The 20,107-nt window shown below is 45.3% G+C and overlaps 1 protein-coding gene across 1 annotated transcript in view; it reads right to left on the minus strand.

The window, feature by feature from the left end:
• LOC133351094 (GRB10-interacting GYF protein 2-like) overlaps positions 1 to 20,107 on the minus strand; it is a 99,604-nt gene that overhangs the window by 10,556 nt on the left and 68,941 nt on the right. Inside the window, 7 exon segments of the mRNA XM_061566026.1 lie at positions 423 to 626; positions 4,705 to 4,824; positions 12,622 to 12,921; positions 13,418 to 13,540; positions 14,542 to 14,661; positions 15,728 to 15,799; positions 16,004 to 16,098. Of these exon segments, the coding sequence (XP_061422010.1) occupies positions 423 to 626; positions 4,705 to 4,824; positions 12,622 to 12,921; positions 13,418 to 13,540; positions 14,542 to 14,661; positions 15,728 to 15,799; positions 16,004 to 16,098 (1,034 nt within the window).

Genomic DNA, 20,107 nt, shown 5'->3' on the forward strand with positions numbered 1-20,107 from the left:
ATTGGCCACAACAACATAAATATGCATCCCTCGTGAGTGATGAGAACGTGGGCATCATCTATGACAGCATCGCTGTATGAGCAGAACTATGACCCAGCGGCAATTCGCTCAACGCTTGTTGCAGAGGTTAGCGGTGTGGAACTGGCAAGCCGCCCTGGTTAATACTGCAGTTTGTATTAACCGCAAAATACGACGGCTGTCCGCTTCGCAGTGGACGTTAACGATCCCATGACGTAATTGGAAGAATAGTAAGCCATTGCTTGCTGGTGCCAAGGTCCAAAATCGCCAAATTACACCGCCAATCAATTAATTGAAAACATATAGCAATCATCAACACCTCCTGTCAAAAATGTAGCAGGACACTCAAAATCCGGTGAGACTTTCCTGGGTAGACAAGTGCATTAAATGTTGTAATTTCTTACTGCGCGTGCCTGAGCTTGGGCCTGTGCCTGCGCCCGTTGCTGCTGCTGTTGCTTCTGCACATGCCGGGCTTCCTCCTGCTGAATCTCCAGCAGAGACTTGGCCGACAAGCCGGCCTTGCTCACGTTGTTCCACCCGACGGGTTTCTGCTGCTGTTGCTGTTGCTGCTGTTGCAACGTCTTGATCAGATCTTGTTGTCGGCGTTGCTGTGAGCGAAAACAATATTGAAGATTGTTCATTTGGTAAAAAAACTTCAACGTGGCCCCCCTCCAGCCCCGCAATCACTTGCTTATGCCACTGCTGGTAAGGTGGCCCTTAGCCAAAACTCTAGGTCTAATCTTCCACGTTGGCCAGACCTGTTGGAAGAGGCGGGCATACCCATACTTTACTCCACCACAAACAATATGCCGATTAATGAACGGTGTCATACCATGTATACCGCTAGGTGGAGAGAGAACTGCAAGTCCAGGGTAATGGACAAAACACCATGACAGTGGTGTTTTGGTTATTTGGTACCCTCAATTTAGGGGCCATCCATTTAGTACGTACGCATGGAGGGGGGTTAACTCAAATGCGTACGCTTGAGTATGGGGGGTCTACTGACAATGTACGTACGCATAGGAAACGCGGGGTGGGGGAGTGAAGCCTCGATAATAAGATAATAATGTCTACATTGGCCTACAAATGAGTTAGATAGTCCGGCGGTGGACTGTTTGCTTAAACACGTTAATATTATTAATCCTTGATCGTTTCTGCATGCATTAAACATTGGCCGTTCTATAGGATTCGGGGGGGGGGGGGGGGTGCGTCAAGCGTACGTACGCAGGCGGGGAGGGGGGGGTGTAAAAAGTACACATGCGTACAGGGAGGGGTCGAGTTGACAGATTTTTGCGTACGTACTAAATGGATAGCCCCTTATACAATTTCTCAAAGAGAAGAAGTGCTTAACACTAACATTCTTATCTTGTCTTCTTGGTTCTTTCGGTAAAGTCACGTAGAAGGGAAGTAATAAAATAATAAAAATAAAACATAATAAAACAATTCTCACGACGTTTCGGCCACAACGCAAGCAGCCGTCCTCAGGTGAAAACCAGGTCCGTCGAGGCGACAGAGTCTGAATGAAACAGCACACGAGCTTGGAGCATATATATAAGCCGGGCGCATTGACAAAGGAATTTGCATATCAAAAGGAATTTAGCATATTTATGGGAAATGCAGGAATGTGATTAGTACTGCATATGCATGTGCATTATGCAGGATTAACAGCATCAAAGGGAGCTGCAGTTACTGCTGCTGCAGCAGTTGCTGCTGCTGCTGCAGTTTCTGCTGCTGCTGCAGTTGCTGCTGCTGCTGCAGTTGCTGCTGCTGCTGCAGTTGCTGCTGCTGCACTTGCTGCTGCTGCTGCACTTGCTGCTGCTGCTGCAGTTGCTGCCTTATCCATTTTAATATAACACTATGTATTATTCTACCCACCCTAATGTGTATCATACTGCTATATGTTTACTGTACAATTACGACACCATACATTACTCTGCACACTGCACCATGCCAGTGAGTGGAACGTGGTCTGAAAGTCACCGTAAACGTGAACAGCAGTAACTGCAGCTCCCTTTGATGCTGTTAATCCTGCATAATGCACATGCATATGCAGTACTAATCACATTCCTGCATTTCCCATAAATATGCTAAATTCCTTTTGATATGCAAATTACTTTGTCAATGCGCCCAGCTTATATATATGCTCCAAGCTCGTGTGCTGTTTCATTCAGACTCTGTCGCCTCGACGGACCTGGTTTTCACCTGAGGACGGCTGCTTGCGTTGTGGCCGAAACGTCGTGAGAATTGTTTTATTATGTTTTATTTTTATTATTTTATTACTTCCCTTCTACGTGACTTTACCGAAAGAACCAAGAAGATGAATCCCTGCAGTCACGAAAGCTTTAAATCGAAATTCTTATCTTGGTTCTTTCGGTAAAGTGACGTAGAAGGGAAATAATAAAAATATAAAACAAAAATTCTCACGACGTTTCGACTGCAACACAAACAATCATCATCAGGTGTGAAATCCACAGCAAAAATATGTGAAAAAAGTGGTGGTTTTTCCTAACGTCAGCACCACGGACAGCGATTTGGCAGTTGGCCAGATGGACGAGTTCATCTATGTTCAGAAAAGAGGAGGGGGGAGAATGAAAAAGGAATCCGGTCTGAAAGTCACCGTAAGAGTGAACACAATCAATTAAGACCCGAAATGGTTTATCAAATCCTTCCAATGATTGCTAAGCCAGAATCCATCTTCTCGGTTGAAATTGTCTCTGTATTTGTATATGTTGATAGCCTCATGAACGAATCTCTCATGGTAGCCAGATGGCTTGCAGAAAACCTCTGTCTTGGAGAAGTCAATGTCATGTGAGCCCACTGAATATAACAGTGATCTGCCACAGACGAGGTGTTGGTCCTACCGTGTTTTAGGTCTGCTTTGTGCTCACGGATGCGGTCAGAGACATGTCGTTTGGTTTCTCCAATGTAACTACTACCACAGAGGCAACTCAGTTTGTAGACAGACGGAAACCAGATCACAAATTTTATGTAATGTGTTGAATCGGACCTGGATCTTGTGTTTATTCAAGATTTTGGAGATCTTTTTTGTGATCCCCGCAATGTAGGGTAAGGTGATGGTTTTAAATTGCTCAAGAGGGTCGTTCTTCATGGTTGGAGTGATGGTTTTGCGGATTGTGTAGTCGGAGTAACCATTAGCCTTAAGAGCTTGGTGTACGTGCTTGAGTTAATTGGCAATGTGTTCCTGATCAGAGATGCATTGGGCATCGAAAGAACCAAGAATATGAATCCCTGCAGTCACAAAAGCTTTAAATAAAAAAATAACATTCTTACTCTTGGTTCTTTCGGTAAAGTCACGTAAATAGATAACACAAAATGTAATTTTTTTTCAATTCAAATAAAAAAGAATTAATTAAAAGAATTAAAATAAAATAATCAATTGAAAATAATAAAAGCAAAAAACCCACAATAAAAATAGTAAAATAAAATTACAAATTAGAAATAAAAATAAAATTTAAAAATAATAAAAGCAAAAAACCCACGACGTTTCGACCGCAACACAAGCGGTTTTCATCAGGCGGACAGAAAAAGAGGGGACAAGCCTCCAAATGGAGCTGCTTATAAGGGTTTCAAAGTGAGTGGGCGGGGGAAAGAGCTGCGCAAGCAACACGAGCTGCGGAAGTAGTGCGCTAATGCAGAAGCAAAACAAAGGGGGATTCGGGGGAAAGTGAGCTTGTGTAGCGCAAACAACATGGGCAATAGAGTTAGTATTATCTAGTGACTCTATAGTAGTATCTGACTTTACAGTAGCCCGCGCGGAGACTTTTATATAAAAAAACAAAGAAAGAAGACTATAATGAGCTAATAATGCATGTGTGCAACGCTCGTAACGTCACTCCACGTCGACCAGCCCCCTCATTAATAATCATGAACAGGTTACGTCCTCCACATGGACAGGTGACATCACTCCACATCGAACAGCCCCCCTCATTAATAATCATTATAAGGTGATGTCCTCCAAATGGACTCCCCCCCACCCATTCATAATAATTAGCGGCTCCTCCCCCCTCCTCGGTACCAACTTACAACCCTCACTACAAATTCAGAACCCTCACGTCATGCGATTTCCGTAACGCTATTGAGACATCAAAGTAAAAAGGACATCATAATGAACAAGGGATAACCTTAAAATGAAATAGGTCTGTGTCACCGTGCCCTTATAAATTGCACACTCATTAATGCAAAGAATATTCCGTCGCGGTCTGCTATTCGCTTGCAAGTTTAAGATTTACTGCAACATACCCGTCCTTGGACGGGTATGTTTATTTGATAATACACCATTGGTCGTGGTTCACAAAAATTAAAACACTCAACACAATCATCCTTAACACTCTCTCTGTGTTGTGAAGAAGGCCCACTGCCCAAAACATTGCCAATGAAACAATTTCTTTTCAAAGCAGTGGAGTTATTTACCAATGTGTTGTTACCTGTGCTATAGTGCATTGGTTCCCAACCTCTTTGGACCTGCAGACCAATGTCGACCCTCAAATAAATTTTGCAGACCACCACATACTCATAACATAATAGGTTTTGTAAAAAAATTGTATCCGCAACGGTTCTGCAGAGCACTCCCAACGGCCATGCGAACTGCAGGTAGGGAACCACTACTGCATTGCACTATCATGTAAGAAGACTGATGGTGATGCACATTAAAACACGGGAACGTACTTCCTCCCGCAGTTGCTTTTCTCGCTCCTCCTCGATCTTTTGGATTTCGGCGAGGGAGAGCGACGACTGCTGGCTGCTCATGGCTGGCACCTGCTGCCCCCACGTGGACGACGAGGGCAGCTGAAGGCAGAAGAATGTGCGCGTGTTCCGTCCGTTAAAACATTCACTCGATTTCTTGGCAACACTTAAGTTTCAAAACAACAACTTAATTTCACATAACTGGCACCCATCGAGGACAAGTTATTGTATAATATTTAGAGCTCAGCTGACCATGTGACCAGCTGGCTCAGTGGCAGAACAAGCAGCTCGCAATTGGGAGATATAATTAAAATTCCTAGTTGGGTATTCCTCGGTAAAGCCACGTAAGATAGAAAAATTATAATAAATAATAATATCACGACTTTTTGATCGCAACACAAGCAATCGTCATCAGGTGAAAAAAGAGGGGGAAAGCTGCTGAGGCAGGCTGTTTATAAAGGTTTAGAGATGGGCGGGACAGCTAATGTTAATGTAGGACAAGTCTCTGTAACCGGCAGTAGGTCTACTACTCCAATCAAAGAGCTGTTTACAAAGGTTTAGAGATGCTTGTAAATGTAAGCTCGGAGAGAGCTAGGAAAGAGCCATCGCCACATGGAGGTGGAAAAGGATGGCAAGCCGTTATTTGCAAACACAGCTAATGGTGGCTGTGTTAGTGAATGTAACTCAGAATCTAAGCTGTGGGGGTGGCCATTGTATTGAGAAATTAGCATGTCAATGTAAGAAATTTGCTTGTAAATGTAAGCTCCGAGAGAGGTCGGAAAAAGCCATCGCCACACAGAGGTGGAAAAGGATGGCAAGCCGCCATTTACTAACACAGCTAACGGTGGCTGTGTTAGTGAATGTAACTCACAGTCGAAAATAACAGTTTAGTACTATTTATTATTATATTACTACACTGAGCACGCGCCAACGCACGCATCTGCGCATGCGCGAGAAAGCTGACCCGTGGTTGCCCTAGCAACGCACACGCGATCGGTGGTGGGAGGGGGGAATTCTAATTCGCATAAAAAATGCAAAAAAACACACAACGCTGAGGTATATTATTCAAAGCGTCATGTCCTCTTCTCCCCCCCACCCCAATGTGTGCACTTACTACTATAGGGTCGGTAGATACTATTATAGCCCTTAGATACTATTACTGTAGAGCAGGTAGGGGGATGTTGTGGGGGGGGGGGGGGGTAGCAGCCCAGCCCCTGCCTGCCAGGGTGCTACCTCGGCCGGCTGGGCCATCTAGGCAAGGCCGGAGGCTCTCATAGTCAGTATATACGACTATAGAGTCAGCAGCTACTATTGGGCTCAGTAAATACGACTGTAAAGTCGGGAGAAACTACTGCAGAGTCGGTAGATGCTACTTCGAGTCAGTAGATACTGCTTTAGAGTAAGCAGATACTGCTATATAGTCAGCAGAGTCAGCAGATACTAATGTAGTAGGTTCCAGGAGACTTGGACGACGTAGTCGGAGGCACACTCATTTATTAACCACAGTGGATAATATAGGCCGAGATATACAACACTCGAAGGGGTATCGGCCCCTTCACCCATCTAACAGGGAGATCACACAATCTCTGTCACGCCTAGCCTACTCCTAGGTCCACCACTAAGGCGAGGGGAGGCTAGCTGACCCAGCTCTGGTTAAGCTGGGATTACGGCACCCTGAGTCGCCAGACCGGCTCTTACAAGAACATCGGCTCTGGGCTCTCGGGGCCACGCCACTGGCTTGCCCTGGTCGGTCCTGAGAAGGACAGCGATCCAGGGGAGTCCCAGAGCCTATCTAGCCGGTCTTCTTGCTTCGTTGGTTTACGCTGAACACTGAACCCCGAGCCCTCTGGCTCACCGCCTTATATAGTAACTCCCCCACTGAGGGTGGGGCCGTGGGGGATCCCAGCGCCGTGTTAGCCCCCCAGGCTAAACGGTGCGGACGTGGATGTAAGCATCTCTTCGCGTACGGGCATAACCACGCCCAGTGTGTTTGTTTGCCCTCCCGTAACACCTCTACACTAATATAAAGTCAGCAGATACTGATATAGAGTTAGTTACGACTAGTCAGAAGATACCACTATAGAGTCAATAGATACGACTATAGATTCAGTAGATACTACTGTAGTCGGGTGATACTACTGCAGTCAGTAGATGCTACTTTAGAGTCAGTAGATACTACTATAGAGTAAGCAGATACTGCTATATAGTCAGCAGATATTGATATATAGTTAGTAGTTATGACTACAGTCAGGAGATACTACTTTAGAGTAAATAAATACTACTACAGATTCAGTAGATACTACTGTAGAGTCAGTAGGTACTACTATAATCGGTAGATACTATTACAGTCAGTATATACTGCTGTAGAGTCGGTAGATACAACTATAAAGTCAGTAGATACTACTTTAGTCATTAGATACTAATTTAGAGTCAGTATTCACTACTATAGAGTTATACTCTTTGGTTCTTTCGGTAAAGTCACGTAGGTAGAAAAAATTATAAAAAGAACACGACGTTTAGGTCGCAACACAAGCGTCCATCATCAGGTGAGATACTACTATAGAGTCAGCATATATTACTATAGAGTCAGAAGTTACTCAAATAGAGTTAGATACTACTATAGTAATTAGATACTACTTTAGAATCAGTATTCACAACTATAGAGTTGGTTGACACTACTATAGAGTCAGCATTAACTACTATAGAATCAGAAGCTACTACTATAGAGTTAGTTACTACGATAGTCAGTGGATACTATTGTAGGACTTGAGTTATAGCGCGCCACACATTCTCTTCCACTGTTGCTATGCAAGCGAGCAGAGTACAGTGGGGTGTATGTGAGGACACGGTTGTTGTTGTGGCATTAGGTGAGAGGGTCGTTAAGTGTTGAGACAGGTGTTTGGGGTAGCCGGGGGGACACAGGCCAGCGATTGGCTAAGAGGGTAATTGGTTATTAGCTGGCGTCGCTCTGGCGGCAACAACAAGGTCACGTGAGACCGGGGGCCAGGGGGCGAGTGATAAGCGGGGGGTTGAGATAATTAATGGGGATTAATTGGTGTGGGGATATAAGCCACAGCGCGACGGAGAGAAGGGAGTCTTGTCTTGGTCGGCGTCTTGGATGGAGCTGCAGCGACGGTGCCCAGGGAATCGCAGAGCAGGCGGTAACGGTAATAGAGCAGAGCAGAGAGAGAGTGGGTTAGCGGCGACAGACGGAGTAGAGTATACAGAGATGGTAGTAGCGAGAACGCAGTGTGCAACGAGGGGTAGCCATGCATCTGAAGGGTGCAGAGTAGAGTAGCAGTGGAGTCGACAGACCTAGCGAGAGAGAGAGACGCGGAGGAAACGCGGCATAGCGAGAGAGAAACGCGGAGCGGAGTGAGGGCACGGAGAGACGCGGAGCGGTGGCGCTGCAGAGAGAGACGCGGAGCGGAGTGAGGCCATGGAGAGACGCGGAGTGGTGGCGCTGCGGAGGTGGACTCTTAAGCGGAAAATAAAGAGAACAGAAAGACAACCCGAGTAAGAGTCCTACACTACTATAGAGTCAGTAGATACTACTATATAGTCAGATACTACTACAGTCAGTATATACTGCTGTAAAGTCGGTAGATACGACTAGAGAGTCAGTAGATAATGCTATATAGTCAGCAGATACTGCTATAAAGTTAATATTTACTACTATAGTCAGTTGATACTACTTTAGAGTCAATATATATGACTACAAATTCAGTAGATACTACTATAGTCAGTTGATACTACTGTAGAGTAAGTATTTACTACAATAGAGTCGGTTGATACAACTATAGAGTCGGCAAATACTACTACAGTCAGTAGATACTACAATAAAGCGAGTAGATACTAGTGTAGAGTTGGTAGTTACTACTATAGAGTCGGTAGATGCTACTATTGAGTCGATAGATGCTAATATAATATAGAGTCGGTAGATACTACCGTAGGGTCGGTAGATACTACTACGGTCAGTAGTTACTACGACAGTCAGTAGATACTACTACACCGTCAGTAGCTACTACTGGGCTCAGTAGATACTACTGTACAGTAAGTAGCTACAACTACAGAGTCAGCAGATACGAATATAGAGTCAGTACTACTCACACTATTGTATGTAGGGTGTGTAGGTATATATGCCTATGCGGGGGTGAAAATATTTTTTGAGGAGGGGTGGGTCCACACTTTTCGGAAACCTTTAAGATCAACTATTTACCCCCCACTTTCTATAACTTATTGGACTTCTGCAAGCCTCTTATAATTATGTTGATGGACAAATGGAACGCCAGGCTTTTACAATAGCTTACTATTTGTGTATGTATATACATTTTGAAATATATTTTACCCCCGGGCAACGTCGGGTACTTCCCGATAGTGTACACTAAAATTCAGACAAAAACACCAGAGGATTGATGGTGCAAACATTGAAAGATGAAGGCTCATGCCATGTGGGTGATTGGATTTAAATCAGTGTGCTAAATATTACACGACCACTCCACTCGACGCTACACTTGTAGCCATCTGAATACAATAAATATTCATTGGTTAAAGAGTCTATTTATCAGTATAAAAGGTAGACATAGTATTACTACAGAAAACCCAACAACAAATAAATGTAAAAATCTGTGTGGGTGGCTGTCCTGTAGACAGAATGTCCCAAGGATCTGTCAGGTCTCCTCTCAAACAGAATATCTAAGAATGAGTTTACCACCTTTCTCCACTTCCATGGTGAATCTGATGGATGGGTGTCTGGAATTAATGTGGTCCAAGTGGTTCAATGCTGGGAGGCCATGTGGCCAAATGACGAAAGTGTCATCCACATACCTCTTCCACAGGGAAAGACGCAGGGTGGATGTCTGGATGGCGTTTGATTCAAACTTTTCCATGTCGGTTTTCACTGGTGACAAGGGGGAGCCTTGGGACATTCTGTCTACAGGAAAGCCACCCACACAAATTCCTACTTGAAACCTGATTCCCACCACCACCCATCTCAAAAGAATTATCTCATCAAAACACTATACCACAGAGCTCATGGCATTTCTGACCAACACCACCTGGCCAGTGAATTAAGACATGTACATCGGGCCCTCAGGATGAACGGATACTCTGACCGCACCATCCGCCAAGCTGTTTCTCCCACCATACAGAAACAGCCACATGAAACTCCGATCTAAACTATCATGTTGCCATACATAGCAGGCGTGACCAAAAAGATCTCCAAAATTCTAAACAAACATAAGATCCAAGTCCAATTCAGTACAGTACATAAAATCCGTGACCTAATTCCATCTGTAAAAGATGTCATTCCTGACTAACAATACCCTGGAGTCTACAAACTGAGTTGCCGCTGTGGTGATTGCTACATTGGAGAAACGAAACGTCATATCTCTGATCGTGTCCGCGAGCACAAGTCAGATCTGAAACACGGCAAAACTTATTCTTCCGCCGTTGCCCATCATTGCTACAACGCTGTGGGCTCTCATGAAATTGTCTTTTCCGAGACCAAGGCACTCTGCAAACCTCCTGGCTACCATCAAAGGTTTGTACACGAAGCCATCCAAATATACAAACACAGACATAATTAAACCGTGATGATGGGTACAAACTTAGTAATCATTGGAAAGATGTTATTAACCATGCAAAAAAGATTTAACTACACATATTTGGACCATCTTATTTGACAGGCACTATTCTTCAGTTACCGTATAGTTTCTGCTTCTTTTTTCACACTGGTTTTCCAGCTTTAAGTTCTACCACACATATTTGGCAAATCTAGAATACCAGCAAAGTGCTGTTTCATCTACATAACAAAGGCTCAGTCCCATTCACAGCAGCCGCACCTTTACAACTCTTGGAACCTCCCAGTTCAACCAGTCTACACAACAAAGACTCATTCCTAGCAGCGGTTTCAGCCGCACCACCTCTACATAACAAATGCTCAGTCCCAATTTACAGCAGCCGCACCTTTACATCAGCCGCACCTTAACAACTCTTGGAACCTCCCAGTTCAACCAGTCTACACAACAAGGCTCATTCCTAGCAGCGTGCTTCAGCCGCACCGAACCTCACAATAATAATATCCAGGGGCCTGCCTTGGCTCCTCCCACCCTCAACCAGTATATATACAAGGACTGTTTTCGTGGAATTTCTCTTACTTGATACAGCAATCGTGCTGTGACAGTTCCACCTTAAGACGGAAGCTTGTGTTGCCTCCGAAACGTCGTTGATTTTTATTTTATTTATATTTAATCTGTATGAATTTTATTTTTTTACCTACGTGACTTTACGGAAAAAACCTAAGAATATGAGCCCTAAGCTCCTGCTTAGGGCCCCCTTTAATCCTCCCAGCGTGGCCTCGCTCCGCCCTGACCACGCCCCCTTTATAGAACCTACTAGCGGGTTCCAGATGTGTCCCTTCAGTAACCTTTCCCCTAGATCCCTCTCGGGTCTATCACTTGGCCTGCTGTTAATCAGGGCTGCTTCAAGTTGCAGATCGCCTTCCCTGCCAGCAGCCAGCGCTATGCTACTTAGTGACCAATTCTACGTCACTACACAGCATCAAAACAATAAAAACATTCAAATAGCCTTTGGAATTTGTTCTTGTGTCTAACATGTGTGGCTGAACGTGGGGTCATAGGGCCATCTGTGAAGGTGTTTCAGTTAGACAATCTAACACATTCCTGTGGAGGGAGCTGGTAGGTACGTTGGGTTGCTCGGTGAATGGCCAGGGTCAACGGCGGCATGGTGTATTCCGCAAATATGCCCGACTGTGAGGGCGGGCACAAGCCGGCGTGAGTAGGTTAAACGTTGAGTTTTATAAGGGCACCACGGGGTGACCAGCCCCTCACCGACCAGCCCCTCACCACCCAGCCCCACCCCTCCCACCCAGCCCCACCCTCCCCAACCAGCCCCTCTCCACCCCACCCTCCCCACCCAGCTCCTCCCCACCCTCCCCTCCCCACCCAGCCCCTCCCTGCATAACAGACACAATAATCCCCTGTGGGCTGGTGTAACCAGGAGGTTCCTACCTTTGTTAATGCTACTCCCTGCACCCTCCCTTTGGTGCTGCTGACCCTGCATAATGCATGGGCATAATATGACTTTGAAACCCCCCCGCCCACCTCCTACGCATTTCCAATGAATATGCTAAATTCCTCTTGATATGCACATTCTTTTTGTTAAGGCGCTCTTCTTCCACCTCCAACCCAGCTTATATATAAGCTCCTAGCTTGGCAGTGTCTCATTCTTCACCTGAAGACGGCTGCTTGCGTTGTAGCCGAAACGTCGTGAGAATTATTTTATTTTTATTATTTTATTACTTCCCTTCTACGTGACTTTAACGAAAGAACCAAGAAGACGAATCCCTGCAGTCACGAAAGCTTTAAATCGAAATTCAAGTGAAACATTTTGTTCCCAGAAATCTCGCCATAATGTGAATATTGCTCGGTATTATTATGAAAAGTGTGACATGTTAGCTTAATTGACTGTTATGCACTACAGATGCCAGAGTGATTTTCTGCTCAAACAAGTATTGAAGCGTTGCTCATATCCAATTTACAGCCCTGAGCCAGTGGTGGAAATTCTACATTCCTATGATGGGGTGCCGAGATGTAATCTCCCTCGCCTGGTATGTAGGTTGTGGGTTCAATCCTGAACCTGGCGCCTGTATTTCTGGAGGTTGTGTGTTCTCTCTCCCTGTGCTCATGTGGATTTTTCCCTGATTCCTCCACCTTTGCCTTCCACATGAAGAAACATGCATTTAGATTTTTTGGTGCTATTGTAAAAGAGATAATAGCAGTGGGCTTTGCCTGGTAAAATAAAAATTGTATGTATCCAAAGGACCACTGCTCACTTCCACACAGAGCGGTGCTCATTGGGGAAAATGAATGGCCATACCTTCATCTGCGCAAGCTGCTGCTGCTGCAGCCGCCTTAAGGCCTCCTGCTGCTGTCTCTGCCGCATCATCTCCTGCTGCTGTCTCTGCTGCAGCTCCTTCTGCCTCTGCTGCAGCTCCAGATCTTGCTGCCTCTGCTGCAGCTCCAGCTCCTGCTGCCTCTGCTGCAACTCCAACTCCTGCTGCCTCTGCTGCTGCAGCTCCTTCTGCCGCTGGAGCTCCACCTCCTTGCGCTTTTTCTCCTCATCCTCCTCGCAGCGTCTCCGTGCCTCCTCCTCCTCCTGATGCCGGCGCTCCTCCTCCTGCGGTAGAGACGCCACCGCCGGCGTGACCGCCTTTTTCTCGCACAAAGTAAAAGCGATTTGCTGCTCGAGTGAGCGTTGAGGTGGCGCTCATCTCCTCTTTTACAGGCCGGAGCCAGTGGTGGGCCTTCTCCATTCCAATGGCGGCAGCAAGTCTATCCACAGGACAACCACCATGGGGGCTCAGTTATCAACCCCGGGGGGGATAATGGGCTGAGTCAACCTCCAGCCTGGATTTGAACTCCCAACATTCCTAATATGATTCGCTCGCTTGACCGCTGAGCCACACTGACCGGATGAAGTTACGTTACCAAAAGTAATGCAAGATACGTACTTCAGGGCAGAATTTGGCTCTGACGTTGTTAATATGTTATATAATCGAGTGTTTTGGCACAAGCCACCAACAAAAACAGAGACAAGTACATCAGAGACTAGGCAAAAGATGGAACACAACAGAGTGCGGGGAAGGCTTGCGGGCGGGGAGGAGGGCTATCACCTGCTTTCGGATCATGTCCTCGCGTTGCCGCCGCTCCTCCTCCTCTCTCCGCCGCTTCTCCTCCTGTCTCCGCAGCATCTCCTGCTCCTGCTGGCGTCTCAGTTGCTCCTCATCCTCCTGCTGCTGTGACAAGTCATTACCCCCCGGTGACAAGTCAAACACACACTATTCACAGTTACAATAACGATGACTCGCTGTATGGGTCACCAGCTGGAATACATCGCCTTGACCATTTCCCCAATTTGTATCTAATGGAGAGACATTGGTATTTATTTTGCAAACAAAAAATATTTCATTTACGCAACCACACCTATCATCATATGCAACTCATACCAAAAACATCATCATGAAAACTTTACTATCGGTCTGATTATTTTCTAATTTTGCCAAAATTATATTTATTATAGCATTAACCATTTCAATGTTATTATCCCACAATGCTGTAAACCAGTAGTTCCCAGCCTGTGTAAGTGTAATGGGGGCCACAAGATCGTGGGAAGTGCTGAGCCTAACTGTTGCGGATAAGAATTCTTCAGAAAACACTATTTTGTTTACATAATTGGTCCACTAAATATATATGAGGGTTGATAATGGCCTGAAAATCCAGGAAGTTTGAGAACCACTCCTCTAAACATATTGTTTGTCATGACCAACAGCCAATTTCCTGGAAATAAATAAGGAAAGGTGATGGCCAAGGGGTTACACATCATTTGTGATATCTTCAGATGCTGATGCATGAGGTGCCATAATAATCCAGTTGCGCTGCCGACATTGGTGCGGTCCCTTGTGACACAAACGTCTGCTTAACAGACAGCACCCTCCTAAACCCCACGAATGATTGGTCTGCTCCACAACCGAGGCGGCACATCAAAGTGAAAGCTAAAACTTGTTTATAGGATGCTATCAAAATCTGTCTCATCTTTTAAGCAACCAACTGAGCCTGCCTCTCTTGGCTCTATATCTTATCTTTGCTCTGTGGCAGAGCAATGATCTGTCAGGGTCACCCAACATGACGTTAAACATAGGTTCTTGAGCAGGGTCTGCAATAATCTGTGGACCACTCTCAAATCCAGGTCTCGGTGAAGAATGATAATGACACGGAGAGATCACTTCTCAATGGTCACCTGCTTTCGTCGGGCAGCCTCCTCCTCCTCTCTCCGTTTCCTCTCCTCCTCTTGCCTCTGGAGGAGCTCCTCCTGTTGTCTCCGCGTTGTCACCTTCACAGCACACGTTCGGGTGACTTGCTGCGGGGATGTCACGACGTTCGCAACAGGTGAACAAATCATGTCGTCATCAGACATGGATCAATTTTACTGTTGGATAAAGGCTGCCACAAACCGCCACCACCTCTCATGATCCTGCGATGTAGCAATCCTTTCAAGACCTGCACATTCAGTACAATTAGCATGGTTCGCTAGGTACGGTGCAAAAGAAGTTCAAAGTACATACATTAACTGATTGTATTTTTCCATCTCAGAATCTGTACTTATCTTGGAGGAATCCAATGAGCTATGAAGCTTTTTCACAAATAGGGGCAGGTCAAAGTAAAAAAAAAAAATACAAAAACTAATAGGAGTGCAAAGTATAGAAGAGGTACGCAAGTCAATAAAAATTAATAACGTCCGTCAGGAGATGTCCTCCCGGACGCATTCCAATTCCTTGGCTGCCGCTCCTTTATTATTCGTGACCATTGGCCATCATCGTCCCTTCTAGCTGGGACGTGGCCTGCCCTAGCCCACTCACTTTTACTCGGCATGTAGATGTTGCCATTAACTCGTGTACATTGTCCAATCCATGCATCCCACTTTCCGTATCCAGGTGTGCATGCAATGCCAGTAACGTATCTATCCACGCTTATTTGTGCACTTCTCATTCAAAATTTTACATTAATGACCATGTTTTAAAAGACATGTCATTGTAGGTAGTATACACAGATTAATCCTTCTCTTCCTTAGCAATATATAGATGTTAATTTTCACAACTCACAAAACCATGTGAGGGTATTAACATTTATGTTTAAGAAAAAATCTTATTTTCTGTATTGGTCAATAAAAGGTAACATTACTCCTTTAAATAAAATAAAAACAAGTCAATTAAATAACTTTCTTTATTAGCAGGTGCCTACCCAGTCATATCTAGGATAACATACAAGAAATAACCTAAAACCTATTTTGTAAAAAAAGTTAAACTGGCCCAGTAACAAAGCAATAGGCGCAGTCACTGGTGTGAATACACGAGGCTTCACGAGCTCAAAGAAAACGTGTTAACAATGTACATAGGTGTGGTAGGGTAGGGGACCCCGTGTCACACCTCTTCCTGACGCTTTCTCTCATCATCGTCCCTCATCCTGAGCTCAGCCTCGCATCTCTCTGGATCCAGCAGCTGAAAGACAAGTTCACCTTCAGTGCACACACATACCACTAATGGACTGCCTAAGGTGTCAGATTTGAATGCCATGGGGCAGTTGCAATTTGGTCTTTTTCACTGCAAATGAGATTATCCTGGTTCCATTAACCTGGATAAATTTCAACTGGTGAAACAAAATTAACAAAACAAAATTAACATGAGGATTATTTATTTGCTCACCTTGCCTCCCTTCTCACGTTCTAATTGCTGCAACTGCTCCAGAGTGGGGCCCTGCGACTCGGGTGGCAAATCCCAGATGCTGCCTCCCTCCCAGCCTGCACACACAAGCAAACCAATTCAACTTCAGAGACAACAATTTGTTGGCCATAAATACCAGGTATGGCTATGTACACATCAAATCGTACTGCTCTTAAAACGTTTCTTGTTTTGCATGTGTGAATGATTATATTTTTATATTTCCAGGACTATCCAATATCTATGCAATCTGAAATATATATTGGAAATGCATTCATTCGATGTTGTCTGTAGACAGGGCTGAGCCACAATTCTCTCCTCCACATTCCTCTGCTTCTGCTTCTTTCTTCGCCTGTCCAGCCTTGTTGAGCAAATTGGACAGAGTGCTGATGTGACGAAGCGAGTTTTAAATGCCCCCCGAGAACCTATATATGTATTGTCAAGGACAATGGGGGTATGGATGACATGGAAAAGAAAATATAATCCTACAGGGGGCGTGGGATAGCCATGCCAATGCTGCACTTGCAGAGAAAGGGAAAATTGGGGGAAAGGCGAGGCCTAGTTACGTGGAGAGGGACGTGAGAAGAGGCATGGGAAGAGAGTTGAGAAATAACCACTATGCTGTTGTACTACAGCAGGGGCCTCTACCGATGGCTGAGACCTCTCACGAGCTGAGGTGTCAACACAGCATGCTGCTACATTAGTGAAGGACTGGACATTGAAGGAATTGGTCAATCTGTAATGCGGTTGTAAACGGCCCTTCTGAGGTGCCGTCAGGGGGGGAGGAGTTAGGTCACGTGGGGGGCAGAGGGGTTGAGTATAGAAGGAGGGGAACCGGAAGAGCAAGGGGAGTGACGGGGAACCAGGAACAGAGGAAGGCCACGAAGGGCGAAGCGGGGTGTGGCGAGATCGCCACGAACACGGGGGGAGCGAGGATCGGCACCGTTGGCCAGCGGTGACCGACCCGAAGCAGCGAGGAGGCTGCAGTCAGCAGCGGGGCTGCACAGAGAGGGTGGGCAGCGGGTCTGCATACAGTGACAGCCAGAGGGTCTGCACATAGGGGTAGCAGCAGGAGTCTGCGTAGGGGTAGAAGCGAGTCTGCAGGGAGGAGGTTACAATAGATGAAGCAGAGAGTCAGAGGGGAGAGGAAGCTATAATAGCAGTGAATAGCCGGGGGCTACAAATACAGGAGTTATAACAGAGTGCCGTGTGGGTAAAGACGTGAACCTGAATAAAGACACGAAGACAGAAAGAAGTGTTCGAGTCCTTTTATTACAAATCCAAGAAGAAGTTTCTGACAGGGCTAAGTCCAGCCACTCCACTACAAGTGCCAGGGCCAAGTAGAGCCACTGCACTGCAGGTTCCAGGGCCAAGTAATGACACTCCACTGCAGGTTCCAGGGCCAAGTAATGACACTCCATTGCAAGTGCAAGGGCCAAATCAAGCAACTCAACTGCAAGTGCGTGGGCTAAGTCAGCAAGCAGGTAGCCTAACAGCATTCCAGTGAACAGTACTTCAGTCCCAGGGCCAAGACCAGCATGGATTGAGCACGGGCCGGGACCAAGGCAAGGATCGGGAGCGGAGCGGAACAAGGCAGACTTCCGCCCTCTGAGTCCTCCTCGGGGTCCATCTTGACAACCAGGGAACTCATTAAACAGATACCTGCGACACTTTGATCCTGCACGACACGATGTCGTTAGGTCATCAGGACGGGCCAATAAGGAGAGTCTCTATTCCATACAGTACCCAGACGACAGTGTTATTGGGATGAAGTGGGTAGGTGATTGCGTCAAGGGTACACTTTGTATTGTGTTTATGGTGGTGTGTGAGTTGGGTCGTTCAGTGTATGCTATTGTGCTGTTAATAGCCATTGCCTCTCCAGGTAGACACTGTGCATAGATGTTGATATAGACACAAGCGCAGGGACTCTACCTTGTTGAAAGAGTTCAAACCTACCTTCAGTTAAATTAATTATTTTTATTTCGATTTAAAGCTTTCGTGACTGCAGGGATTCATCTTCTTGGTTCTTTCGGTAAAGTCACGTAGAAGGGAAGTAATAAAATAATAAAAATAAAACATAATAAATAATTCTCACGACGTTTCGGCCACAACGCAAGCAGCCGTCCTCAGGTGAAGAACATGTCTGTCGATAAGACAGAGTCTAAATGACACGTCTTAGGCTTGGAGTGTCTATTTAAGCTGTGAGGGAGGAGGAAGAGAGCCTTGACAAAAGAATTTGCATTTGAAGAGGAATTTAGCATATTTATGGGAAATGCAGGAATGTGAATAGTGCTAATTGTGAAATGCGTGGGAGGTGGGCGGGGGGTTTTCAAAATAATATTATGCCCATGCATTATGCAGGATTAGCAGCATCAAAGGGAGGGGGCAGGGGCAGCACCAACAAAGGGAAGGAATGTGAATAGTATGCAGCTGCAGCAACCAAACAACCACGTAAAAACTAAAGTATAAACTTCATAGTATCATCAGTATACTAAATATACTCTCCAATAAGCTGAGCTACTAACAGTAAGTAATACATTACAATTCTATGTCGCAAAAAATATAATATGCTTCCAGATAAACTTTTTTCCCTTACATCAAACAATTCTACCCCGTACTATATGCTGCCATAGACAAACCCAACATTAAATTATATACTGTATTACCATACACTATGTATTATTCTACCCACCCTAATGTATATCACACTGCTATATATTCACTATACAATTACGATACTATATATTACTTTGTACATTGTATTAAGCATATAAATGTTATACTATTTGTTATTATACACTGTACCATTGACCGTCGTGTGAAATATACTAAGAGGCAGCAACGAAATATGACAATGGGAGAGCAAAGAATCCATTCCCTGCGGAGAATACAATGCCAGTGAGTGGAACGCAGTCTGAGAGTCACCGTAAACGTGAACACAATCAGTTAAGATCCAAAATGGTTTATTACGTCCTTCCAATGATTGCTAAGCCAGAATCCATCTTTTCGGTTGAAATTGTCTCTGTGTTTGTATATGTGGATCGCCTCATGAACGAATCTCTCATGATAGCCAGACGGCTTGCACAGAACCTCTGTCTTGGAGAAGAAAATGTCATGTGAGCCCACTGAATTGTAACAGTGATCTGCCATGGCTGAGGTGTTTGTCCTACCGTGTTTCAGGTCTGCTTTATGTTCACGGATGCGGTCTGAGACATGTCGTTTGGTTTCTCCAATGTAACTGCTACCACAGAGGCAATTTAGTTTGTAGATGCCAGGGTACTGTATGTCTGGAACCACATCTTTTACAGACGGGACCAGATCACGGATTTTATGTACTGTGTTGAATCGGACCTGGATCTTGTGTTTAATCAGGATTTTGGAGATCTTTTTGTGACCCCAGCAATGTAGGGTAAGGTGATGGTTTTGAAAGGCTCCTCAACAGGATCCTTCTTGATGGTTGGAGTGATGGCCTTGCGGATTGTCTAGTCGGAGTAACCATTAGCCTTAAGAGCTTGGCGTACGTGATTTTTACTTTTTGAGTGTTATGCATTGCATTGCACAATTTCTTGAGGACGCTTAGCCTGCCTACATTATCCTACAACATCGACGAATGTGCCATCCATGCACATCCTGGCGGTGTCAATGTGTTCCATAGTATGTCTATTGCCCCCTTCGATTGGTTGAAAAAGTGTAGCGTTTAACGATAATACGTTTCAAAACTGTTACTTTTTACATCCTGCTATATGGAGGAAGTAATATCAAGTTTGTCAACGCATAAAATCCTCTATGCTACTGAAAGCAAACCTTTCCCAGAATGACAAGATGTTACATCAGGGCCAAAGATGTTGATGCCACCACACGTCGCCAAAACTCCCTTACCCTCCACCAAATCTACCAGCTGCCACACAGTAGACACGCAACCTCCAAGGCGTGCCCTTACAGTCCCTCACCATCTGGCCTTAGGTCGCTCTCTTGGTCGCCGCCGGACTCGTGGAGACCACTTCCCTATGCTTGTTTTGGCAAACGGCCCTCACCCATCCGACACACTCGTGCCCTACCCAGTGCCACCGTTCCTACCAGATCGTATCC

The sequence above is a fragment of the Lethenteron reissneri genome, chromosome 36 (genome assembly GCF_015708825.2).
Source record: "Lethenteron reissneri isolate LAM-NWPU_2019-01 chromosome 36, ASM1570882v1, whole genome shotgun sequence".
NCBI lineage: Eukaryota > Metazoa > Chordata > Hyperoartia > Petromyzontiformes > Petromyzontidae > Lethenteron > Lethenteron reissneri.